The following is a 26,222-nucleotide window of genomic DNA, read 5'->3' as shown; positions in this document are numbered from 1 at the left end:
TTGCGGCGCTCATCTCGCTTTACTGGCTGAGGGAGCCAGCGTACAGCTTCTGGGTCATGTGGCCAGCATGACTAAGCCGCTTCTGGCGAACCAGATTAGTACACGGAAATGCCGTTTACCTTCCCGCCGGAGTGGTACCTATTTATTTACTTGCACTTTGACGTGCTTTTGAACTGCTAGGTTGGCAGGAGCAGGGACCGAGCAACGGGAGCTCACCCCGTCGCAGGGATTTGAACCACCGACCTTCTGAGCGGCAAGTCCTAGGCTCTGTGGTTTAACCCACAGCGCCACCCATGTCCCTTGTCTCTTAAGTTACTGCAGACTAAAAGGAAGGTCATCTTTTGCATGTACGCTTGCGTGCGGAGTTCCTTTCCTTTTGCAGCTTTGAAGCAGTTTTTGATTGTTTTGATCCAAGGCCTTGTGTGAGGTGTGGCTTCCCGTTATGCTTGCTAATATGCTTTGCAAGGTAATTAGTGTTTGGATAGCCTTCCACTACCATCTCCCTGTGCTCTGATAATTGGTGTCTGGCCTATGATGCTGTGGGTGGGCGGCAAGACCATCCAGGACTCTGAAGAGCAGATGGATGTGTCAGATGGTTTTATGGCCGTGCCATGCAGGGTCGAGTGGTGTGTGTGCGTGTGTGTGTGTGAGAGAGAGAGAGAGGGGGGGGGCTGTTTTTTCCATCTCCTCACAGGCACCCACACTCTGATTAGGTTTAGGCACAAGGATATATGAGAGAAAATGAGTATGTGTGGGAGAGAAGTAGCAAATAAAAACATAATGATATACATAAATGGAACAGAGTCTGAAAACCCTACTCAGTCTTGTTTTGACAACTGCCAAGGCCTGGTACTCAGGTAAATGTAATTGCCTCCTTATGCATGTTGGAGAAGATCCTCTCTGATTACTGTGGCTGATGACCAGCTGCCCCTGTGTGAGGATGGAGAGGATTCTGATTTTAGTATCAAAACAATTACAGCTCATCATGATTTATAATCATTTTGGTCTATGCTGGGACAGTCCTGTGATGTGTGGATTTATTGGCTAATCTCATCCACCCCCACTCTCCCTTTACCTTCGTCAGACACTATTCTCTATATGCCCATCTTACATAGATATAAACTCTCCAAGCAGGAAAGCTGTGTCTGTTGCTTTCAGCACGTAGCAGACTTCTGGTACTGAATGTATTTTACCTATTTGTTGTCCAGTGTTTTTGCCTTCCTTGAGAAGATCAAGATACTGTTTCGCTCAGGTCTGGTAAACCTCTGGCCCTCCAGATGTTGTTGCGCTACAGCACCCATCATCCCTGTTCATTGACCATGCTAGTTGGGGCCAATGGGAGTTGGGGTCCAACAATATGGTACTGGGGGAGCAAGCCAAGGAGAACAATGCAAAACTAGGTTTATTTTTGTTTTGTTTTGTAGCTTTGGTTTAGAGTGAGTTGCATACACTTGCCTAGGTCTGCGCTTGCATTTATTCCTACCACCTTTGCACACTCTCTGATCTTGGCATCCTCTTTAACCTCCTAGGGGAAATATAGCAAAAGGAAGAATCGCTTCAAACGCTCCGATGGCAGCACCTCATCTGACACAACTTCAAACAGTTTCGTCAGGCAGGTAAGCTCAAGCGAAGGGAGGGGGTGGGAATCGAAGGGCTGCAGGGGCGAAACGTGAAGTTTATAACTGAGGGAATTCACATCTCTCACATGCTGTTTGCTGCTTATTAGTACATGGCATTTGAAAGAACAGCACACATTAATTTCAATGTGCCCTGCTGTGATTTCTCTGACTTTGAGAATCTCCCTCCAGTGGGCAGCGTTTTCATTGCAAGTTTGCTATTTCTCCCACCTGCTGCAAAGGCGTAACTCAAGGATGAGAAACTGAACGGGGAGTTTGGAGAGAGCTTTCAGGATTAAGGGGATGGGAGTCAGGGGTGAAGAGATTCCTTCCCAAGCACATGCCTAGTCACTTTCCACGGCTCACAGGCTCTTTCTCTCTTTTCCCTTGCTACACCTCCCTGCTTCCCTTGCCTTCCTGTTCCTCATCCATTGCCAAAGGAAATGCTAATACGACCAGTGGATTGGCACAATAGCTCATGCAATTATGAAAAATCCAAATTACAGCATTTGACAACGTTTATTCTGAACACTTACTTTTAAATGTCATTGATGCAGAATTAGGAATTCTCTCGAACTCTCTTGGCACCTTCCTCCTCTCAAAATATTTTGCTCTGGGCAATGAGGAATGTATTTCCATTTGGGGGTGGCAGCAAATCCACATATTTCCCCATGTACAATAACCAGTTAAATAGGAAGAAGCAGTGCTCTTTTTCAGGGGATACTCAAGTGTATGCACTACTGGCACCTCTTCTGTTGTTGTTAAAAAGTGTGGCACTTATTGTAACAACTTCATGGTGCGTACTAGGAAAAAGGCACTGGGAAGAACTATGCCTGAGAATGAAAAATGTGCTCTCTAACTTAGATGCCATAGATCCACTTGCCCCCCCCCCCAAGGGCTCTGTGAACAAGGCAGCATTCGGCTACTCAGGCGAACTACAATCCTACACCCACTTAGGTAAAGTAAAGGTAAAGTTACCCCTGCCCGTACGGGCCAGTCTTGACATACTCTAGGGTTGTGCGCCCATCTCACTCAAGAGTGTCCGGAGACACTTCCGGGTCACGTGGCCAGTGTGACATCGCTGCTCTGGTGAGCCAGAGCCACACACGGAAACGCCGTTTACCTTCCCACTAGTAAGCGGTCCCTATTTATCTACTTGCACCCGGGGGTGCTTTCGAACTGCTAGGTTGGCAGGCACTGGGACCAAGCAATGGGAGCGCACCCCGCCGCGGGGATTCGAACCGCCGACCTTTCGATCGGCAAGCCCTAGGCGCTGAGGCTTTTACCCACAGCGCCACCCGCGTCCTACACCCACTTACCCAGGAGCAACTCCCACTGAACTCAGTGGGTCCGACTTCTGAGTAAGCTGCTTTGTTAGAAAGCTGCAGCTGCAGTGTATGGAGGATGTAAATGCTTACAGAAGCCAAGGCAGCAAAGAGAGCAGTCTGCGTAGAGGTGATGGGAAAGAAATGACTAGAGGCTAAGATTCTGGAAATCAGTCTGTGCCTGCTATACAGTAAACCAGGGGTCAGCAACCTTTTTCAGCAGGGGCCAGTCCACCATCCCTCAGACCTTGTGGTGGGCCAGACTATTTGGGGGGGGGGGGTGAACGAATTTCTATGCCCCACAAATAACCCAGAGATGCATTTTAAATAAAAGGACACATTCTACTCATGTAAAAACACGCTGATTCCCGGACGGTCCACAGACCAGATTGAGAAGGCGATTGGGCCGCATCCGGCCCCCGGGTCTTAGGTTGCCTACCCCTGCAACTAACAAAGAGGATGGCACTGATATCTGATGGTTCCTTGTGCCTTTTTACCCTATATAGGAAAGTTTTCAGAAGGGCAGTTTGAGATCAAAGACAGGCCATTCCCTTTCGTCCTTCAGCTTGGCTGCTAACTTGGCTGTTGAGGCTTTAACTCAGGAGTGGGGAACCTCAGACCCAAAGGCCCCATCTCTGTCTGGCCCTTGGGACCACACCTCCTCTCCCTAGGCCACACCCCTCACCAGCTCTGGTGGATGGAGGAGACAGAGAGGTGTCTGAATGTGTGTAGAAACCAGCCTGCTGTACAAAGGGAAAATTTGCACCCGTTGCTCTGCCCACCTTTGGCTGTGCACCCCCAACTGGCATGTGGCCCCCAGAAGGTAATGCGGCCCTTAGGCTGAAAGAGATTCTCCACCCCTGCTGCAGCTCATCACTGTTAAGCAGTGTTTTGTTTCATTGCTATTTATGTTTACGCAAAGGGATTATTAGTAAGGTATAAGCCCATCTGCGAGAGTCTAAGGTTCTGTTCCCTTCCAACTATTACCAGCAGTGTTTTCATAGCTGGCTTCCTGGCCCCCAAATTTGACACCTGGGTGAATGAAAGGTGCCAGGAACTGCACCCCTCCAACCCACCCAATGTGTTGGTTTTCATTTCGACCACTCTTGCAGTTTCTTGCCTCTGCAAATTGAGGACAAACAGAAACCTCTTTGTCCCTCACGTAGGGAAGCAGTGAGGTTGCCATAGCAATCCCCCATCTGGTTGAGTGTCTGGAACTGAGTGAGGAAGAAACTCAGCCCTTGTGTAGTAGATTTGTAAGAAAGAGGGTGCAAAGTAAGTGCGAGAAACCTTGTTTCCTCTGATGGGGACCCCGTGGTTCAAACACTGCATCAGATCAGAATCCATGGTCTTCTGCTTAAAAGGCAACAGGCGTCTGAGGTGAGATATGTACATTTCCATCCCCTTGCCAGGTGGAATCACTACTCTGTGCTCTCTGTCAATACTAGAAAGAGACAGTCTTTGTCTCAATCTTTTCTATGGTTGCTGTCTGGTAACTTTATCTGTACCAGGGTTGTAGTGCGCCGTTGTCCCATGAGTTCATACTTAAGTTCTTCAATTGCATTTTAAAGTTGCTACACTCCTTTTGCTTTTCAGGACTGACTATGAACTTTAGCCAAGGCTACAGCTGTTTGTCCTCAACATCACATGGTCACACAAATTTCAAATTCTGTACAACTTTGACAAATTCTAGTATTTTAAAAAGTATTCTAACTAAGCAAACCTGCATGTTTTGTATTGCATGACTTATTCTGGCTTGAAGATCCAAGTTGTTGTTTTTTAATGCAGCTTTTTGGATGAGCAGTGGCAGAATGGAGGGAGGAATAGAGTTTGGTGACAGAAGCACTTCAGGGGCAGGAACTAGTGGGGGCAGTAGCTACATTCCATTTGTAGCACACACCCCCCCCCCCCATCCTAAAGTCTTTGGCCAGGTTAACATCAGAAAACATTTCTAAATCTTGAAAACAACACTTCCATTGCTCTAGTCCTGGCCACAAAATGTGACCTAATTCCTATTGTGTCAGGAAACAACTCAGGCTCAAGTTTTGGTGAGTCTCAGTGAGTCTCCCCTCTGGCTTTGCAGACGTCACCATGCCCTCCCATTTATTTATTTATTCCTTTTCAGATTTTGACAACAGTTACAAGGACTGGAAATCTTCTTTAAAAAGATTTCCACAGTAGGTTGCTGCCAATGAAAGCTCATGCTGCAGCTCAGAAGTAAATCCTATTGAATTCATTGGGCCTTGGCAAGTGAAGTTCTGATTGCAACCAAAATCTCTAGAGTCTAAGTTAAAAGCGTTCTTTTGTTGAAATTAGAGTGTTAATACGATAATATGGATGCGGGGTAAATTTGCCTATTGCGTAATACTGAGGTTCTGCTTAAATAGAAAAATTAAAGACTAAAAAAAGGGGGGGAACAATCTATGAAGGCCCTGTTGCTTCACCAGCATCATGACCAAGTTGTGTCTTGCGTGGACTAATAGTCTGCCCCCTTTATAACACATCCTTCTCTGTCCTAGGCCCTGTGGTTCCCTCACCCGCACCCGTTTTCTAATGTGTGAATAGAAAGAATCGGGGAATCGAAGGAGAGCTGCCGGGAGGGAGGGATGGGGAATCTGTGACCTGAACTTGTGTTGCCATAGTGATGACGTAGGAGGCCGTTGCTATGGTGGAGATTCCTTGAGCAGGCCTCCGGCAGAGCACCAGAGCACTTTTTTAAAAGCGCTTGCATGCTGAGCGTTCCCTCCATCCACAGTCGAGGCTCTTTTGTGGTTCTCAATGTTGCTGCAGGGTCTGGAGAGGGAAGGAGGAATAAATCACAGCAAAAGGTTTATTTTTGAGACTCTGCAAGGACGCCGTCTGAGAGGGAAATTGGGACAAGGGGAAAGGCAGGGGCTCCTGCTGGCTGGGAGGGGAATTATAAACACGGGGCTCCAAACAACAGCAAAAAAAGAACAGCACTCCAAATGTCCGTTATCTCCTCATGCCCTTCCTCTTCTGCCTTCTGGATATGAGTTTCCCACCTTTGCCCAGAAGAGGGCAGTGTATGACTTCTGATGCCCGTAGCCAAGAAGGCAAATTGACAAGCCACATCCCAAATTATGAAGGTGAGGGGCTGCCCCCCTCTCTCTTCTCCTTTTTCTCCTGATATCTTGTTACTCTGAGACCAAGGAAAAGGTGGCTAGGAGAATGAGGTGTAGAAACAGTGGCTGTGTACACACTATAAAATACTTCTGATGCACATTCAAAGCCTTTCCCTGCCAAGAATTCTGGGCACTGCAGTTTACCCCTCACAGAGTTACAATTCCCAGGAACACTTAAGAAATTATGGTGCCCATAATTCTTTGCAAGGAAAGAATGTGCTCTAAATATATAGTGTGTTCACAGCCAGTGTTATGATCTTGAAGCAAGAGAGTTGATATGATTACCTAACACTAAGGATTGTTGGTTTTACATAGAATCATGGAATCATAGAGTTGGAAGGGACCATGAGGATCATCTAGTGAGTCCAACCCCTGCAATGCAGGGATCTTTTGCCCAACATGGGGCTCAAACCCAGGACACTGAGATGAATAGTGTCATGCACTACTGACTGTAGGAAACCTAAGTTAAAACCCCACCCCACTCCATGAACGTGGCTTTGGGCAAATTAATTGTCTTATCTCTCAGTCTTATGTTCTTACTTAGTTTTTAATTTTTATGTTTTTTATTAATATATTTATATAGGCCACTTGGTGCACTGGCATGCAGTGAAGGCTCTGGTGAGGCTAATATGCTGCTCTGAGCTCTGAGACCTGAATGCAAGCATTATGTATACATCTGAAAGTGATAAAATAAATCCTTACGCAACCATTTCCCAGGAAGGGCCAAGGAATTGGAGCTTTTAAGTATGCTAGATGTTGGAAGAATCTTTATGACAGGGGGAAAGAGATGCAGACAATGTGGCTAGGAAAGCCTTCCTCATTCTTTAGTATTCAAGTGAAGCCCCAGCAGGGTTATTGAATCAAGGTGGAAAATTAAGGCTGCCAGAGAAGGAATTGACCTTGAATTGGGGAGAAACAAACAAGTGCTTCTCCATGGCAGATAAAAGCAGTTACATACACTGCTTATTTTTGTGTCTGTACAATCTAAATTGATTTTAGAATTCTTTAAAATCAAATTTCTGTCAGAATTCTAGGAGCCCAATGATCTTGGGTTTCAAACAAGTTTCTGGCCCTCGTGGTGGCAGAAGTGTGCTTGAAACCCTGCAGGTAGTGGCCACCATCAAGAGTACCACAAAAGCGGCAGGAGAGCTTGCATCCAAGAAGAAAAACCTAGGTGGGGTTAGGCTGACGAATGGGGACCCCATTTGGGCTATTCATGATAAATAGGATTTCTGCTACCCCTCTCCCCACCCCTTACATACACAACCTGCATCCTCCATCAACACGATATGTTTGACCCCCAATAAAACAGACCAGACTGTTTATGAAGACTGTATTTGTTAGATCATGGAACGTTTATGGCTATAATGTTTAGATAGATTTGCTGTACATTATAGAGCTGCTCAGGAATGGCCCAACTATGGAGACAAACTAGGCAACTGCCTGATTGCCAAAGTTCTAGGTACATCTGCCTTGGGTGCATTCAGATATCACAGTAAACTATGGCTTATCACATTGGGAACAAGCTTGAGCCTCCTGCTCTCCTCTCAGGAGAGGAAACACTCAAGAGCTTTCACTTCAGTTTTTGGCTAACCACAGTTTAGTGTTACATCCAAACCCTTTAGTGTAGCTAATCTTAACTATGGTTAGTTGCAACATGTAAGCTTTGAAGCAAACCAATGTGTTGGGTTTAGATAAAACATCAAGCTGCAGTTAATTTTTAAAAATGGAGATATGAAAGCCTCTAAACTCCTCCTTATTGCTGTGTAGGAACTGAAGGCTCACCTAGGCTTGTTCCAATCAGGAACAATCGTGATTTATCAGAAGGATGGGGAATCTGTGGCTCTCCAAGATGTTGTCGGACTCCAGCTTCTATCAGCCCCAGCAAGCATGGCCAATAGTCTGGAATTTTGGCAGCTGTAGTCCAACGGCATTTGTAGGATCATAGGTTCACCATCCCTGGTTTATTGTGAAATCCAAACCCATCCTGTGCCTTCAAAAGGTGTCTTCTGCCTGTATATTTGTACGAGCTGCACAGACACAGCTTTTTAGCTCATAAGCTTGATGCATTCCAGGTGACACAATCAAAAGCTTTCTGCTCTGAGTCAGCCACCCAGGACACAAATGCAGTTGTGAAGGGGAGAAAATAAGGAGTGGCAGGCATTATGAATGGAAATGAGAAAATAATATCCCAGTCATCTCTTTTTATATGCTATGTTGTGCTATCATTTAATGTGCTATTTGTGGCTGCTTAGCATACATGTAATCCTAAAGCGTCAAGGGCAAAACTTGAATTCTCCTAGGGCCGTGGTTTTCAACCCATGTGCTGTGGCACCCTGGGGTGCCTTGAACGATAGAGCCACCTCCGGCCTGCCCAGGAGGTGGGGTTGCGGGCATCACGCCCACCCCACGTGAGCGGGGGCTGGTCCCAGCCCCCGCGAGAGCAGGGGAATCCCGGTTGGGACTGCCCCCCCAGCCAGCCAATCAGCTGGCTGGCTGGGGGTCGTGGCCTGCCCTATTTAGTGCCGGCACGGAGGGGGCTCGCCCTCTTTTCGCCGGCTCGGGAACGCCATCACCTCCCCCCAGTGACCGAAGGGTGGTCCGTTAAAGGGCTCCGGGGGGCGTGGCCCTGTCCGAAGCCTATGGAGGTGAGGGCCAAAGGCACGCCCCAGAGCGGTGACCCGGGGGGAGCTCCTAGTCGACGTGCCTCGGCAGGAGACTCCCCCCGATATAAGGTTAACCCTTCCCCGTGTCTCCAGCAAATGGGCTGGAGCCGGATAGTCGTTAGGACCAATGCCTAAGCCAATGCCTCTCATTCCTGAATTCAATAAAGTTGTGGCCTAATTCGCCCAATTAACCTTAAATTATGGTGTCTCGTGTCTTTATTTATCCTGGTGGGGGGCGGGAACTCGCCACGCAATCAGGGGTGCCGTGGCCAACACTGGCCTCTGTCCCTCTTTCCTTCCCTCCCTCCTCTGATGCCCTCTTATGTCTATGCCTCCCAAAGGCTTGTACGGACTGTTTGTTGCAGCAGCCCTGGCTACAAGCTCCCCAGGCAAATGGTGCCTCTGGGTCTGGCCAGGGGGTGCTTCCCAGGCCCCTGTGGGTCACCTCTCTTTGAGGCAGGGGGGCAGCTCACAGACCAGGGGCAGCAGCTGCATTTGCCCAGAGGACTCCGAAGGAGAGGGGAGAGGAGAGGAGAGGAGGCTGAGGGAACACTCCACAAGGGAGGGTGTTCGAAAAGGGGTGAGAAGCTGCCAGCTCTGCGGGCAAGGGGTGACATAACTGGGCTCCTGAGCCCCACGGGGTGCCACAGAAAGAATGGAGTTGGTCAAGGGAGCCGTGGACTCAAAAAGGTTGAAAACCTCTGTCCTAGGGCATCAAAAACCTTTGGGCCAGTCCTGGAACTAAACTTCTGTCCTGCCCAACCCCCGGCCACACTGCCTTATCAATAAGTACCAATTGCCTTGTATTTACGCAGTAGCCTATTAAGCACACCATTTGTTACGCACCCCCTTTGTACCCCTCCTCCCGAACACGGAGTTCAGAAGAAAGCATGCAAGCTTAATGGCTTCATTCAAAATAAGAATAATCGGCATGCATTTCATTGACTTGCACAATTAGATTTGTGCAGAATCTGAAGCATCCTTGGCGTTACTTGGAAAGCAGTGTCCCCGTATGAACCTGAGCTTAGCAGATAAGCTCTTGATGTACACCTACACAGCGAGTTACTAACCGCAGAGGTTGTGGTGGTGGGGAATCTGGAGCCTCCTGATAAAACTGAAACTGATACTTTTAAAATGAGTTGGGTCCCCTCTTCCCCGCCGTCAAGTCAGGTCTGTTGGGAGAGCTGGGTTTACAAAGCAGAATAAGCCACATGATAGGGTCTTTTCCATTCTAACCCCTAATATCCCATACTGCAGAGGCTTCCCTTAAAATGCCTGGCTCTTCTCAAGGTGTTGCTCTTTCTTACTTTCTAACATCCCCCCACCCCACCCCCTCGCCAACTCAGAGAATTGGCTCCAATACAGGAGTCAACCAGAATGACTCCTGACATAGCCTTGTGCCCCCACCCCCACTGCTGGGATGTTCAGTCCCTGGGCTAAATATACCCCAGCAGTTTGCAAATGTTGCAGTATGTTTGTAACCCGAGCCCCCAGCCATCAGGCAGAGCCACCTCTGTCCACATAATACCAGGCCCAGGCAGCATGGAGACGCCCGGCGACAAGGACCCCAGGCCCGTTCTGGTGAGCACTTGCACCCCCTCACCCTCACAGGCCTCGGGAGGGAGACCCCTTTTCTGTGCCTTGCCATCCATCACCCACTCTGCCATTAGCACAGCCCCCACCCCGCCTCCGGGCTCTGAGCTCAAAATAGACCTTACTGCTACCCTCATGGGGTCTTCCATCCCACTGTGCTAGAAAACCTGTTAATCTGGCACTTCTTCCCCTACTCATTGCACCCTCCCCCAATTCTCTATACTCCATTCCCTAGTAAGCCCATCTTCTGCCCACTCCATTGCCCAGGAAACCCACCTCCTGCCCCAGTCCCCTGCAAGGATATTAAAGCCCTTCTGCAAATCTCCCCTTACAGCTCTAACATATCACCGTTGTTGGTATAGTGGATCTTTTTATTTTGATGTGGATTAGCTGCTGGTCTGTCCCAAATGTATTTTTAATGTTCGTATTTCTTCCAACTGTACTTATTTGATTGGCAGGCTGTTACCAACCCCTGCTTAGGTTTAAGAACTTTGGGATCTCTCCTGAAACGTTTCAGCCCTGAAAGTGGTACTGTTTGAGAGCTGGAAGATGTGTATGAAATCACCTTTCTTGTATGTGTAGTTTAGCAGGGCAAAATGGGGTGGGTGGAGAGGAAATCTGCCCTCTTATTTGAATGCACTTTTATTATATCTGTTGTGGTGACAAAGAATCAGCGTCAGCAGCTGTGAGTAGAGCAACAGGGAATTGTGGCAATTTTGGATTGATTGATCCCTGGAACAAAATGTTATAGACTCTTTGTTTCCCCTTCCCAGTGATATACCTATCACTGTTCCTTTTCCTAATCTATTCATTACCTGGTGGTTTTGACCACACAGAGGGACAATATTTATTAATTCTGACATGTGCTCTGGAAGAGAGTAAGAATGGTTGTATTGTCCCCAACGCTCAAACTCCGGTATATCTGGCAACCCACAGCTAGAGCTCTTTGTAATTCACAGGAAAGCCTATCCAGACCTAGATGCTCATCTTTTTGCTAAAGAGGATGCCTGGTGCTTGGGGAGGCAGAGGTGGTGGTGCTTAAGCAGACCCTCCAACAATTCCCCAATGAAAATAGGGACATCCCATTCCATAATGATAATTTTACTATTTATACCCCACACATCTTATTGGGCTGCCCCAGCGCTCTGAGCAGCTTCCAACATATATAAAACATAATAAAACATTAAACATTAAAAAAAAATCCCTATACAGGATTGCCTTCAGATGGCTCAGGGGTCGGATAACTCCATACCCTCCAACATTTATCCAATGAAAATAGGGACATCCTAAGGAAAAGCGGGAGATTCAGGGATCAAATCAGAAATAGAGACACTTGGAGGGTCTGGCTTAAGTGATGGGGGCTTATCCTTTCTCCTATTCCAAGAAGATTTAGGATCAACGTGTTTCAATTGGCATGTGAAATGGAGGGGGAGAAGGCTGTGAGTGTAGGCAGGCAGGATGTAATTCTTGCATGCTGTGCAACAATATGGTGTGTGTTGCAGAAAAGATGTATAATTTGTACTGAGAGGGGGGCATAGACCTCATTGGGCAGAGCAAATGCTTTGCAAGCAAAGGGTCCCAGGTTCAGTCCCCAGCATCTCCAGGTAGGGTTGGGGAAGACTGAAACCCCGGAAAGCCACTGCTATTCATTACAAGATGATATAGAACTCAATGGCCCATGGTGTGACTTAATATAAAATGCCTCCCTGTGTATATTAGTGCTCACTCACCCTCATCTCTTCTGAGCTGCTGAATAGTCAATGTTCGCTTTGACAGTTTTTGCATGTGAGGCTCATGGTACCATCCTGAACATATCTACTCAGAAATATGCCTTGTTGAGTTTGGTGTGGTTTATGCCCATAGAAGGGGGCATGGGATTGCAGCTTTAAATCTGTTTCCAATTAAGTATATTTGTAACAGACAAAATGGTGACAATGTGTAATCTTTCCCCCCTACGTTCTGCCCTGTTTTAACAGCAGGCCCATATGACACAGACAGCTGAAAGCCAGTTTAGTATCTTGCGTGAAATAGATATAAGATGTTCATGGTATTATTTTTAAAAACCAAACCCAAGACAGAAACTCTGTTCCTGGAATGTGTTATGCAAATGTAGCAAACTCCGTTTGGTTTTAAGTTGTTTGTGTTCTTTTATTTAACTGCATAATATTGGAAGTAAAAAATGCCAGGAGTTGGAGTTGTAGCGTGAATGTGGAAAGGATGGGCTTTTTGATTAGAACATTTGATGTGGGGATTGGTCTGGGCAATGGGGCTTTGGAGGGCAAGAGAATCCACCGGGGCAGTTAGCGTTCAGAGTGTTCGGAAGCAGAAGGTCCAAGTTCAAATTCCTGTTCCAGCTTTGAGACTTGCAAGCTGGTTTCTGGGAAGTCATGCACTGTCAGGGATTGTTCTGAGGATAAAATAAGGTTGGGTGTATAATGTAACCTGCCTTGAGATAGAATGGAAAAGAGTTCTGAAATACTTAAGTGAAAGTGCATGGGATGCATGTTTTGGAAAAGGTAACTTTAGGTTATAAAGTAACTATTTTAACACCCTAAAATCCACATTAGGGCAACACTTTGATTAGGCAAACCAAAATATCACAAAATGGGCTGGCCTAATAAAGATTTCATTTTCTTCTGGGTCAGCACAGCAACTTTTCCATTTTGACATTAGATTTCAAGTGAGATGCATTGGTACACGGTTTGGGGGACTAGGATTGTGAGACTGCGCAGGAAGAACTCCTTGATATTTGGCCACGGAATCCTTGTACCAGTCTTACTCCAGTACACTGTTCACAAACCAATTTGGTTGGAGTGCAGTGTCATATCTGAATGCAGAGTGCTCAGCTCCTGCAAACATGGGTGAAGATCATTTGGATCAGACACATCTTGCTTCCTGGCCAGTTAAGTCCCCAGAGGTCATTTAGTGCCATTTAGGTCCCCTGAGGTCTCAGGCTTCTTTGAACTCTACCTTCATGTTTTTATTTATTCGTAAGTCTGAGATCAAGGTTGCTTGCACGCACTGTTACCTTTAAAACACATTCAAAGCAAAAACATTCTTTCCTTCAAAGAATTCTGGCACTGCAGTTGGTTAAAGTTTGCTGGGAATTGTAACGCCCTGAAGGGTAAGCTAGAATTCTTTGGAGGGAAAATGTGCTTCTGATGTGCTTTAAAGGTATGGGGTGTACATGGCTGTAGAACCTTGTTCTTTTAGAAAGACCCAGTGCGTGTGATCCAGAAAACCACAAGTATGCAAGGCTGCTTTTTACTTTGGAAAGACAGAGACTGGAGTTATTAACGTGAAACAATGGTTTGTGTAAACAGACCTGTTTCTCATTGAAACAACCCAAGTTCCAATGTGCTCTAAAACATTTCCACCACAGGACCCACTCTGAAAATTTCTAAGTTCTTAAATAGTGAGACCAGGCGCACGCACACACACACTCGCGCGCACACACACACACAGAGCCCTGGCCACACACCAGCTTTGCTAATAAATGACACATAAATGAGTAAGCCAATTGCATCTCAGAGGCACGTCACCAGCTCTTGGCTCTTTCCATCTCCTGCCTGTAGCACAGGAGGCTAAGCTACCAAACCAGCAAGCCTCTCAACCAGGTTTTCCTTTCTTCTCTCTCTCTCTTTCCAAAAGTGTGGCAGGCAGGGTGGTGGGGGGTGGACATCCTTGGCTCTTAGGCACCTTCAGCCTCTGTGTTCCTGGAAGTGTCAAGCTTCCCCATCTTCCGACCTCCTCTTTGCCCAATTGGGGAGGTGCTCCTGGTGTCCCTCACCTTATTAGGGCCGCCACCTGCCAGGATGTCCTTGTACGAGCTGGATGATGATTCAGAAGCGGTGAGTAATGCATCCTGGCTGATTTGGGTCCTTCCCCGCACTATCCATGTCTGCCTGTTGCTAGCTCATCTCAGGGGAGACTTTCCTCTCATCAACACCATGGTTTTCTCATTCTTTTATGTTCACCTTCCACTCTGAATCCCGTTTGCTCTCTGAATCTCAACTCTTCCTTTCCGCCCTTCTCTCTTTTCAAAGAACATTCTCCTCCCCTAGATAAATCAAAAGGTCCTAAAAAGAGGATAATGTGACATCCTGGTCCCAAATCCCTTCTGTGGGGATTAACTGGAAGCCCTGACCAAAACCGTATGGCGGGGGGCGGGGGGCGGGGGTGGCAGTCCTTAACTGCCACTCTGGCAGGTCTCTTCATTTGTACTGTGGGGGTGTTCTTGGCTCCATCTTTTCCCAAATATTGGTTTTGTCAGGAAAAGTTTTGTAGCATTCTTCACATCTTTGTGCGGTGTGTGTCTGTGTTTTGTTAGTAGGAATGTTTCCAGGTTTCTGTCTAGGCACGATCACTACAGAAGATTATGTAGATGCCTAAAACACTATCATTTATGTAAAGAATAGTCAGGGTTTTATTGCAGGGGGAAGGAGTTTGGGTAAATCTATTGCAACCCCACCTCCTCCTTAATTCCAGATGCTGGTGAACATCAGGCTGAGGTTGCTACACTTGAGGTGCGAGCACACCTTTTGGAGGTCTGGGATCTTGTGCATTCTGTGGGTGCAGACTCCCCCTACCCCTCTCTCTTTAAGTAATCTCATCCAGTCAAGCTCAGAGAAGCTACCACTACGTGGGCTTCCCAATTTTGGAGTGGAACTGAAGGGCAAAAAGTTAAGTTGTGGACATTTAGGAGACCGGAGAGAGTGTGTAAGAAGCTTGCAGCTATGTTTTGCTCAAGACCACCCATGGCTAGCTGGTTTTGGTTAGGAGGTACTCTTTGGATATTCAGCCATCTCTATCCAAAGCTGTTGTGGCTCTTCGCTAGCAAGTGCCATCTTTGCAGGCTGCTATGCTTCCTCTCCTTGCAACTTTGCAATTTGTAGTGATGCCCATTCTCTGGTCTCACTTGCCTTCTGGGAAAGTGCCATGGAAAGACTTCCCTTATTTGTAAATCTGCTCCACCTTCTCGACAGCATAGTTTCTCTTTTTGGTTTGGGGGGGGGGGGAGCGCTGTGATGTGCATTTGGGTTGTGCCTCTTATTCTGTCGTGACTGCATTTGGTGAGGACCTGTTTTGTGTTTGCATCTTTCGCAGCAGGGAGGTTCAGGGAAGGAGATCAATTGCAGATAATTAAATAGATTGTATCCCCCTGGAGTTCAACACATATTTAAAAAAGCAATCCACTTCTATTGGAGAGACGCCAGTAGATTTGGCTTTTGTTCTCAAGAAGTTGTCTGCATAGAATGGGGTGGAAGTGAGCCCCCTCCATCCTTTCCTTCCACATTGATTGACAGCTGCCTGTGGAGTTCTGGCCCCCTTAAGAGTCCAGCTTAGTCCTTGCAGTGAGCCTACTTTCCCTCTCCTAGCCTCATAGGGGGGCTTGCTAATTAACAGTGACATTTCAGCCCCTCACTCTCACCCCAGTCAAGCTACCTCTCTTCAGAAAAAGCGTAAGAAGGCCCGTCTCATTTTGAGCCTTAATGAGCCATTCACAGGAAGAAAATGTCTCTTTCAAAAGAAAATAATCAAGAGCGATGGCAGGTCACAGATGAACAGAAAAATCCCACAACAATTCAGTTTAGGACTTTTTTTATTGGTTTGTTAAGAAGGCAGAGGATAACTTTGTGAAGAAACAACCAAAATTTGGTTATAGCTATATATGAGGGGACTATGTGTGGTGTCCTCACTTGGGAAAGGGTATGCCAGGATTCAGTAACTGTCAAGAAAATCACCTGTTTATTAATAAAGTTTAAGTTTTGTGTGCTCTTACTTGGATATAAGGCCCAGTAAACCCTGTGGGATTAACCTCTAGGTAAGCATGTGAAGGACCAGGCTGGAAAGAGAAGCAAGAATCCTATCAAATACTTTTATGATAAGATAGCATTATAGTATTTTTTATTTTATTTGCCAATGTAAGCACACACACACACACACACACACACACACACACTTTCTTAGGCAACGTGGTACCATTTGTCATCCTCCAACCTGTGGCTTTTTGTGATTTTGTTCAAGTTTGATTTAAATTGCTTTTAAAAACTACTTTAGAGTCTATGCAGTTCCCTATACTGCCATTCCAGCATTATTAGAAGCCTGGCTGACTGGTTTAAATCAGGCAGATTCACCAACACACACACACACACTGAACTCTCAGAAACATTAACTTCTCAATTACATTGTGGTGTTGGTTATGTTCTATGTTAAGTTGTGGGTAAGCATATCAGACGACACAGCGATTCTTCAAACAGCTCTTGTTTATTCAGAGGCCAGAAAAGAACTGAACTGAAGGGTTCAGTCAGCCTGCTTATATAGAGCTCCAGTACACATAATTGTAACAACTTTCTAAAACTATCCAATCACTGAACGTCACTTTCGATCCCTTATTTGCATAACTATCTACAGTATCCCCCTGCTGGCCCAGGGTGAGAACTTCAGTACATTAACATTCTAGTTTGTGTTTATAGATTTTAAATGTTCATGTATACCACCCTGAAATTTATTTTTGGGTGAAGGTGTAGCTTATTAAAATATATATTAAAGAATCTACCTTCTTACAGAAAAATATATATTCCATGGTACAGAAACCTCCTGTGGCAAGAGACCATGTAAAATAGGCAAATGCCTAAGAACCTCCAAGAATTATCCTTAGTCTGCTTTTATTCAGTTATGTGCTTTTATGCTTTAATTTATTAATTTAGGTTTCGCATAATTTTATTCCGATTGGCACAAATACATTTATTTTGTTTTAATATTTGTTAAAAGAAGGACCGTTTTTCCTTTCAGCCAGTTCTGTTGTGATCTGCCAAGGAAATCCCATCATTTTAAGCGGGTCTGTGTTGTAGTTCTATTTGGGTGCGAGGTAAAATCTCCTGTGTTAGTTATTTCCATACTGTTCAATTTTTATTTTGTGATGGTCTTGATGACTAGATACAAATAAACATAACTGAAATCTCTCTGAATCGCTCCTAGTCTTGAAGAGCTGACTCAGTACAGTATTCTCTTTCCATGTTTTATACCATAAGTTAAAAGAAATGAATAGAAAGTTATTGTGTTGCTTGAAACGGAGGAACAAATATTGGCAACCCCTTTTCAACCAAGCTTCATTGTGCCAGTTATTTTGGCACCTGAGGAAGAAAACTCCACGAGCAATTACCGTATTTTTCGCACCATAGGACGCACTTTTTCCCTCCTAAAAAGCAAGGGAAAATGTGTGTGCGTCCTATGGAGCGAATGCAGGGGGGAGGCAGGCGGGAAAAGCCCTCAAGAGCCGCACACAAGCTTTGTGCGCTCTTGCGGGCTTTTCTCCAGGAGGGAGAAGGGACTGACTGGCCGCAGCAGTCCCTTCTCCCTCCTGGGGGAAAAGCCCCCAAGAGCGGCACCCTCTTTAAAGGCTGTGCGGCTCCTGCAGGCTTTTCTACGAGGTGGGGGAATCCCCCCACCTCCCAGAAAAGCCAGGAGAAGCCGCACAGCCCCTTTAAAGAGCGTGCGGCTTCTGCGGGAGGTGGGGGAAGCTGCAGCAGATTCCCTCCTCCCGGGCTCCCTTTGAAGCAGGAAAGTGGGAGGGGGGCAGCTTACACTCGTGTAAGTAGCTCCTCTCCCACTTTCCGCCTTCAAAGCAACTATGGAGGAGGGAAGGAAGGGGACCATGGATCCTCGGATTCCTCCTCCGTGATTGCTGGGAGCTTCTCTGGGCAGGAATTCCCTCAGCTTAAGTGGGGTGGGGGAAGTGTGGCAGGTAGGGGGGTACCTACCTAGACACTGAAGCCACATGTCTCTTAGATGAAAATTGGGAGTGGGCATTGTGTGAAGTGGCTGTGAATCTCCTGCCGCAGAACTGTAGGACTGTATAGAGTTGGGAGGGCCACCCGAGGGTCATCTAGCCCAGCCCCCTCACAATGTAGGAATCACAGCTAAAGAACGCCAGACAGATGGTCCCCCAACCGCTGCTTAAAAGCCTCCAGTGGTGGAGACCCCAAACACCTTCCGAGGTCATAGAATTGCAGGGTTGGAAGGGAACCCCAGGAGTCATCTAGTCCAGCCCCGGTGGACAGCGGGCGCAATCCATCCCATCGCGCAAGACTAAAGATGCTGTGCAAGGCTAAAGAAGAAGCCAAGGCAGCGAGCGGGATGGATTGCGCTTGCTGCCTTGTCTTCTTCTTTAGCTGCACTGGAGAGGTTTAGCTTCTGGCTGGAGAGGTTGCACGGCTATGGATCCCGCGCGCTGTCTTGGCTTCTTTCCTCTTTGGGGCTGGGGGGGGGAACCCGGGCTTCCCCCGCAGCCCCGAGAAGCTCTTTGGGGCTGGGGGGGGATAATATTTTTTTCCTTGATTTCCCCCTCTAAAAACTAGGTGTGTCCTGTGGTCCGGTGCGTCCAATAGAGCGAAAAATACGGTAGTTAATTGTTAGGTAACTAACAATTTGCTGCCTTTTTGTGAGACCAGTGTATAGGACTTGCCCTAAGGATAGACCCTGTGTGTTGTTAGTGATGGTACCCATCCTTCTGTTTTCCACCTGGATGTAGGTTTCATCCCTAGCTATCCCTTGTTGATGTCACATCTGGTCAGCAACTTCCTGCGCCCTTTGTCCAGTGCAGGAGAAAAATGTTAGAAACACTGTAGTCAACATGACTAAAATCACGAATGCTGTCCAATGTTCTGGGTGTAGACTAAGCTCAGATTCCAAAGGCAAACAATCTTGCCAGCCTTATGGCTCGACAGCAGTAGGTACTCTCTAGTTTGAAGGCAGCAGATGGGATTCATTCCCCTACGAACGGTGTCTCTGGCTGAGCTGCTTATGCTGCCCAGGAATGACAGGATACAATGCCAGGATGGAGCGAAATGCTTTCCAGAGGCCTAACCAGCAGGCAGATGAGGTTGCTGGCTCAGGTGTGAGACAAGAGATGGGGAGGAAGCGCAGGCTGCCAGCATCTGCTTACACCTGCTTGGTTAACAAAGGCCTTGCCTTAAGGTCACATGAGGACCCGGGAGGCAGAGTCCTTGCTGATTTTCAGCGGTGGAGCATCTGCTTTGCATGTAGAAGGTTCAACCCACAGCACCTTCGGGTAGGACTAGGACGGACACCTGCTTTTGTTTTGTTTTTTTAAGATATTTATTGAAGTTTCACAAAAATTATATAAAATTTTAAAAAAGCAAAAATACAAACACAGACATCAACAAGTATAATTTCGATCCCTTATTTTCTTAATTCCTTACTTTCCCGACCTCCTCATACCTCCCCTTTCTGTATTTCAATTTCTAATTATTTAATTCAGCAAATCCCCCCCAACATTTCTATTGATTTTCAACATTTCTTTTCTTAATTACATAATCATTACAGCTAGGAACCACTTAATTTCTAAACCAACATCGTTCTAACATTCAATAATTTTACAATGTTTTTTAAGATAGTCCTTAAATTTCTTCCAATCTTCTTCCGCCGTCTCTCTCCCCTGGTCTCGGATGACAGACACCTGCTTTTGAAACCCTGGAGAGCCACTGCCAGTCAGAGTGGACAGCACTAGATGGACTGATGGTTTGACTTGGTATAAGGCAGCTTCCTGTCTCCTAGCCTAACCTACCCCATCACCACCCCTCTTTTCTCCTCCTCCCTCTAGGGTTCTGCTGAGTCCTACACCAGTCGGCCCTCTGATTCCGATGTGTCGTTGGAGGAAGATCGCGAGGCCCTGCGCAAGGAGGCAGAACGCCAAGCCCTAGCACAGCTGGAGAAGGCAAAGGTAAAGTAACTTCAAGCATCCTAGAGAAATTGCAGGGCAGGGTGGGGGAGATGGTTTTCATAATGCAGCCTGCTGGGGAAAGCTATCTGGCATCAGGATCTGATTCAAGAGCAGAGTCCCATTGAGATCCATGTGAGAGTCTGTGGGGAGCAGCTTAACCTGATGGCCCATCCTCCAGCACATGAGAGAGGAAAGTAGGGTGTGTGTTTTGTCCCTACTAAGGAAACAACCCATCACAGCCTGCACCTGCTAGGAGGAATGCCATGGATGCCACCCTGCCTGACTCAGCAGTGGGTGGTCTTGCTGCCTCTGTGGACTTCAGGTCTTCCATCCTTCCACTCTGCCACCCTTCCTCATTTTAATTTTTGCTTTATTTCTGTGGGTTGTTTCTTCCTGTAGCTTCCTGCCATGCCTACAGCATAGTTGGCCTCCTTTACAGGTGTTCTCCATGGACATGACCCTTCCACGGGTGGTCACAGCCGGTGTACGATTTGTTAAAGCTAGTTTCATAACGCTGACTCTTGCCCACACTGCCTTACGCTAATTAAACAAGCTGGCTGTTACCAATCCTTGCAATTTAAGGGAGGGAAACATTAACCACAACGATGCCCAGCTGGCTTATGGAAGCATCAGTGGGATCAGTTAACTGACTTTTGGGCTCAGTGTTCATGCACACACAAACCAGGGCTACAAATTGATTTCAGTTGCTCCATATTTTGCTTTGACTAGTTGGCTGTCTGCCTCTGTGCTTTTGAACTCGGTAGGCCTCTACCTCTGAGCCCCTGGCAGCAAAATATCCCTGCAGGAGAGCTTCCATCAAAATGCTAAAGGGATTATTGAGCTAAGGATTCTGGATACGGATTCTGTATTCTGGATACAACGCCAACAGTGGGAGGAGCTAGAGCCAGCAGTGAGTAGGGCCAGAGCCAAAACCTTAAAGTGGACAGAGCCCCTCCTTTCCTGCCCGCTCTTCCTCCCCCATCCACCAAGTTACAAAGAGAAGGACAGATAATTCTTTTTTCCAGAGGTCTACATGAATTCTTACAGAAGTTTCTCTTTCGTCCTTCCATTGCTGCATCTATTTCAGCTTTCTTCTCATCATCCCCAGCTCCCACCTTCCTTCTATTTCTTAGGCTCCCACTACCTGCATGAAATTAGGGCTACCTTGGGCCACAGGCTCCCCAACCTTGTTCTAAAAGCTTCAAATCACACTATCCATTTGAATGGCACACAGGAACAAACTGGCAGCTAGTGCTGCTCTTTCACAGTGTTGTGATAGGCTCTAGACTCAGTGAATGGCCTTGGCTATTCTATTATCAGTTAAAATTTCCAAATCCTCTCCATAGTCAAGCCCATGCAGTGTGCATTATAGTGGTCCAGCTTGGATGCTGTTAGAGCATGGATTACTGCAGCCAGAAGCAATCTCTCTCTCTCTCGGGTGGCAGCTGGATCACCAGCCAGAGCTGGCGAATGAAGCTGTGTGTTATGGATGCCACTTGGACAGCAGAACTGGATTCAAAATGATTTTGAAGCCATGCACGTGCTCTTTAAGTAGGTCATGTGAGCAAGGGGGGGGGGGGAGAGCCATACATAAAGGCGCCCCTCCTTCGAGAGACTCTGGGTCCCACTCTCCACTCCTGCAGAAGAGCAGATGGGTCAATGCCAGGAGTGGGAAATGGATGCCAGGTAATGGAGATCATGAAGGAGAGCGTGTTGATATTATGACACAATAGCCGGCATGCATTAAAATGGGCAATCCAAGTTACACAAAATCACTTTGGTGAAATGAAGCATTCAAATGGCTAAAACATGCTTAGTCTAGCAATCAGAGATCTCAGTCTCTGTTGTGTATCTTGCATGTGACAGGAACAAGCAAGGCATCCAACGTGGGATTCTGCTGGGACCTGCTACTTCCCCCCCCTCTGTTTGTTTGTTTGTTTGTCATTCTCTTGCCCATCCCAGCTTTCTGTTTCTGCAGAAACTCCAGTGTGTCACATGGGTGGCGCCTTTTTCCATAGGTACAACTGAGAACAGAGCATTCCAGGCAAATGTCAGCTTGATGATGAATGGCATTCTGATGGTCCCAAGGAGACTTCTGTTTTTAAATTTTGCTTTACTGTGTTCAATATCCCATCTTCTCTCCAAGGAGCTCAGGGCAGTGTATGTGGTTCTTCCCCTCTTATCCTACACTAAATGCGGGAAGGGCTGTGACTCAGTGGGTCAAGTGGGAATCATAGAGTTGGAAGGGATCCCAAGGGTCATCTGGTCTGTGGCTGGCATGCAGAAACTCCTAGATTCAGTTCTAGGTATCTGCAGGCAGGGCTGAGAAGGACTTATGCCTGAAACCTGGAGGGTCACTGGTGAGCAATACTGGACTTGGGGAACCAATGGGCTAACTTTATAAATGGTATCTTCCTCTGTTTTTCCTGATAACAACCTTGTGGTGTCGAGTCCAATGGAGAGATGGGGACTGGCCCATTGAACATCATGGCTGAGTGAAGATTTGAACCCGTGTGTTTTTGGCACTAGGCTACAACTCGAACCACCGTACCATGCTGGCTTTCAGACTGCCACATGGCTACTTTCTCACCATGTTCTTCACAACTGGCTCAAGCCCATCGATGCCCATAAATCGCAGGCTGGCCAGGCACCCGCAAATTCATTTGGCTAATGGGCATGGTAACGTTTTATCACTCCAGGAGGCAGAAGAGGGAAGAGGAAGCTTGAGTCCTGCTCTCAATTGAAGTGAACTGGCCTCAGGAAGCAATGCCGCAAAAGCCAGGGGGCTCTGCTGTGGGTTGGCAGGGCCCCAGTCCTCCTTTCAGCACACTCTGTTATGTACCCTACAGGTGTCTTGCTCCGGCTTGCCTTCCTAAGGTTGCATGTTTCTGCAACAGGTGCCACAACCGCAGAAAATTGCCCAGGGGCAGCTCAAGAAAATCCATTCATCCATCAAGTCTTCACTTAAAACATGGACTGGAAGCCGAGATGTGGGGCTTTAACCCTTGCATCTGGGAGACAGATGTGGATGGGTTATTCAAGAATGGGAAGCAAAAGGGAGTTTGCAAATCAAAGGAATTGTTATAAGTGCCTCCCCACAAACACATATACCCCAAACCAAGCAGCCACTGCAGCCGATTCTATGCTTCTTTCAGGCCTCATTTCAGTAGGGAGGAGGGAGGCCCTATGGATGTTGGTGACCTCTGCCTAGTTAAAACAGAGTGCACATAGCACATTTTGTGCTGTTCCTAAATCTTTAAGAAAGGACCAGGATTTATCGATTGAAAGCCAAACAGAGTATGAGAGCGGAGACTCGGGTTTGTCCCCTGGTTGTGGGAGGGGGATTGTTGGGATCTGGTTATTTAAAGTGTCATAGGGAAGGACACAGGTGGTGCTGTGGGTTAAACCACAGAGCCTAGGACTTGCCGATCAGAAGGTCGGCAGTTCGAATCCCCGCGACGGGGTGAGCTCCCGTGGCTCGGTCCCTGCTCCTGCCAACCTAGCAGTTCGAAAGCATGAAGTGCAAGTAGATAAGTAGGTACTGCTCTGGCGGGAAGGTAAACGGTGTTTCCATGCACTGCTCTGGTTCTCCAGAAGCAGCTTAGTCATGTTGGCCACATGACCCAGAAGCTGTACGCCGGCTCCCTCGGCCAATAAAGCGAGATGAGTGCCGAAACCCCAGAGTCGGTCACAAGTGGACCTAATGGTCAGGGGTCCTTTACCTTTAGGGAAGGAAGGCAGAATCCCAAAGTGGGGTGGCTGAGTGGCCAGTGTAAGGGGGCCATCCCCTGTGCAGTATTTCAACCTTGTGGGGATTCGCAGCTGGTCTCTCCAGCATTTCCCACTTGCCTGGGCCAGTAGGGAAAGTGGTGGTGGGGAGGTCCTGCCATTTCTGCCCTCATCACACAAGCCATCCTTCCCTTCCCTGGAGCAGCAATTCCCGCTTTCACGGCAGCCCTGGGACTTTGACGGATGCAATTAGCTAATTAAGCCTCCCAATTCCCTCCCCCCTTTCTTTACTGGCTCTTGGCGCAGCCTGTTGCCGCAGCAGCCCTCACAATTAGGATGCCTGAGGTGTTTTGACCGCTGGGATCTGGTCCAAACTCCTTGCTGCCAGGATGATCTGGGAGGGAGTGGCTGGCACCCAGAACATCCCCAGCTCTCCGACTCTGGGCTTTCAGCCAGCAAGTCTCATCCTTTGCCTTCATCAGCAGGTCTCGGAGCTATCTGTTGACTAGGCTCGGGTTAACTGTGGGGCCTGGGGTTGGGGGGGGGGGCAACTCTGCCTTGCTGCTTCAGGTGGAATTCATGCCAGGAGTGGCTGCTTGCTTTCCCACCTCCTTCTCCTTGACAGTGAGATACGAAGAGCATAAAATCAGCCATTCCAGAAAAAAAGGCCCCTGGCCTACCTTGGACATTGGTGTGGCTTTTCCTCTTTGTTTTGCATCATTAGGAAAGTAGGAAGCTGCCTTATACTGAGTCAGACCAATGGTCCATTTTGCTCTGTGATGCTGACACAGGCTGGCAGCGACTCTCCAGGCCTGCCTGGAAATGCTGGGGGTTGAACCTGGGGCTGCATTGCAGGGGGTTGGACTAGATGACCCTTGGGGTCCCTTCCAACTCGACAATTCTATGATTCTATGACCTTCTGAATGCAAAGCAGAAGCTGTCCCACTGAGCTTTATATGTTGCTATTTTGAATCATGTCTGGTGCTTCTGCTTGCCATCAGGAAGAACGAGATGCTCTTCTGAGCATTGGAGCCCCAGTTTAGAACTTCTGGCGATTTCATTCAGTCACTCTTCTGGGTACAGATGTGTCAATATAGGCATGCATTGGCCCATTGGCTTGAAAGTGTTTCTTCGTAGCCAGAAGGGTCAAGAAGAACACATTCATTGATGCCTCCCTCCCCTTGCTTAGGTAAAGAAGGGTGTTTTTCCCTTTACTGATCTGTTAAAAAGGCAGCAAAGTGCATGGGGGGGGGGGTTGTACCTGGAAATAAATTAAGCAAGTCGCTTTTTCTTTGTTGGAAAAGGGCTTTTGATGGGGCACAATTCACCTGTTTCCCCCCTGCTTTGCTAAAATGCTTCTGTATTTTCGTTTTGCAGACCAAACCAGTGGCATTTGCTGTGAGGACAAACGTGGGCTACAATCCATCTCCCAATGACGATGTGCCGGTCCAAGGCCTGTCTATTTCCTTTGAACCCAAAGACTTCCTTCATATCAAAGAGGTACAATGTGTCACACAGGACCCTGGTCTCCTGTCCCCCACCCCGTTACTCTTTAAGTTGTGCAGCAGCTGGGCAAGAAAGGGGCTGTGAGAGGCTCTCTTGAGCATCTCCCTTCTCTGCATGGGGTCCAAATGTGCGAGCGACAGTGAGGGGTGATCTGTTGGGGCAAGCTGGCGGTCCACCCACTCACACATGCACACCCACAAGCTACAGCCTCATCTCTCCATGCCCGCTTTGGGTGTCTCACGCTTTGGATGTTTTGCCCCCTGCACTCCAGAAATACAACAATGACTGGTGGATCGGACGCCTGGTCAAAGAAGGCTGCGAGGTCGGCTTCATCCCCAGCCCCGTCAAGCTGGAGAACATGCGGATGCTGCAGGAGCAAAAGATGAGGCAGCACCGACTCAGCTCCAGGTGGGTTGGGATGAAGTGGGATGCAGGAGGAGGAGGCTGCTGAGCCACCCAGAATCCACTGCATACAGGGTCCCACATTCAGCCCCTGCCATCTTCAGGGAAAGGCTGTCTTGTAGCAGGGCTGAAAAACCCTCTTCCTAAAAAGCTCCTTGGCTTCTACCAGGCATGCTTGGCAATACCTGCCAGGATGGACTTTAGGCCACATTCACACATACATTTACAGCACTGGGAAACCACTTTAAACAGTCATGGATTCCCACCCCCACCCCAGTTATTCTGGGAGCCGTGGTTTGTGAAGGGTGCTGAGAATTGTTGGAAGGCCCCTTTATTCGACTTCCAGAGCTACAGTTTGCACAGATTTATTAATCAGTTCCTCTTCCCAGGGAGCTCTGGGAATTGTAGATCTGGGAGAGGAAATGGAGGCCTCCTAACAACTCCCAGCACCCTGAACAAACTGCAGCTCCCAGGTAGTGTCCTTGCATAGCCAACCT

At 47.5% G+C, this 26,222-nt stretch overlaps 1 protein-coding gene across 6 annotated transcripts in view; it reads left to right on the top strand.

Annotated features, from left to right (window-relative positions):
• The window catches only part of CACNB1 (calcium voltage-gated channel auxiliary subunit beta 1), a 51,109-nt gene that overhangs the window by 6,607 nt on the left and 18,280 nt on the right, over nt 1-26,222 (top strand). For 3 of the 6 annotated variants that reach the window (XM_028704008.2, XM_028704005.2, XM_077917274.1), the window contains exons 2-5: nt 1,530-1,616; nt 19,969-20,088; nt 25,195-25,317; nt 25,595-25,731. In XM_028704008.2, coding sequence (XP_028559841.2) covers nt 1,530-1,616; nt 19,969-20,088; nt 25,195-25,317; nt 25,595-25,731 — 467 coding nt within the window. Of the gene's footprint in view, nt 1-1,529; nt 1,617-10,210; nt 10,332-14,012; nt 14,195-19,968; nt 20,089-25,194; nt 25,318-25,594; nt 25,732-26,222 lie in introns of those variants that run through there. The other 3 variants (XM_077917272.1, XM_028704010.2, XM_077917273.1) reach the window with 3 other exon arrangements.

This window comes from Podarcis muralis, chromosome 13, assembly GCF_964188315.1.
Source record: "Podarcis muralis chromosome 13, rPodMur119.hap1.1, whole genome shotgun sequence".
NCBI classification, from domain to species: domain Eukaryota; kingdom Metazoa; phylum Chordata; class Lepidosauria; order Squamata; family Lacertidae; genus Podarcis; species Podarcis muralis.
The sequence above is the reverse complement of the archived record's forward strand: the minus strand, read 5'-3'. Positions and strand labels throughout refer to the sequence as shown.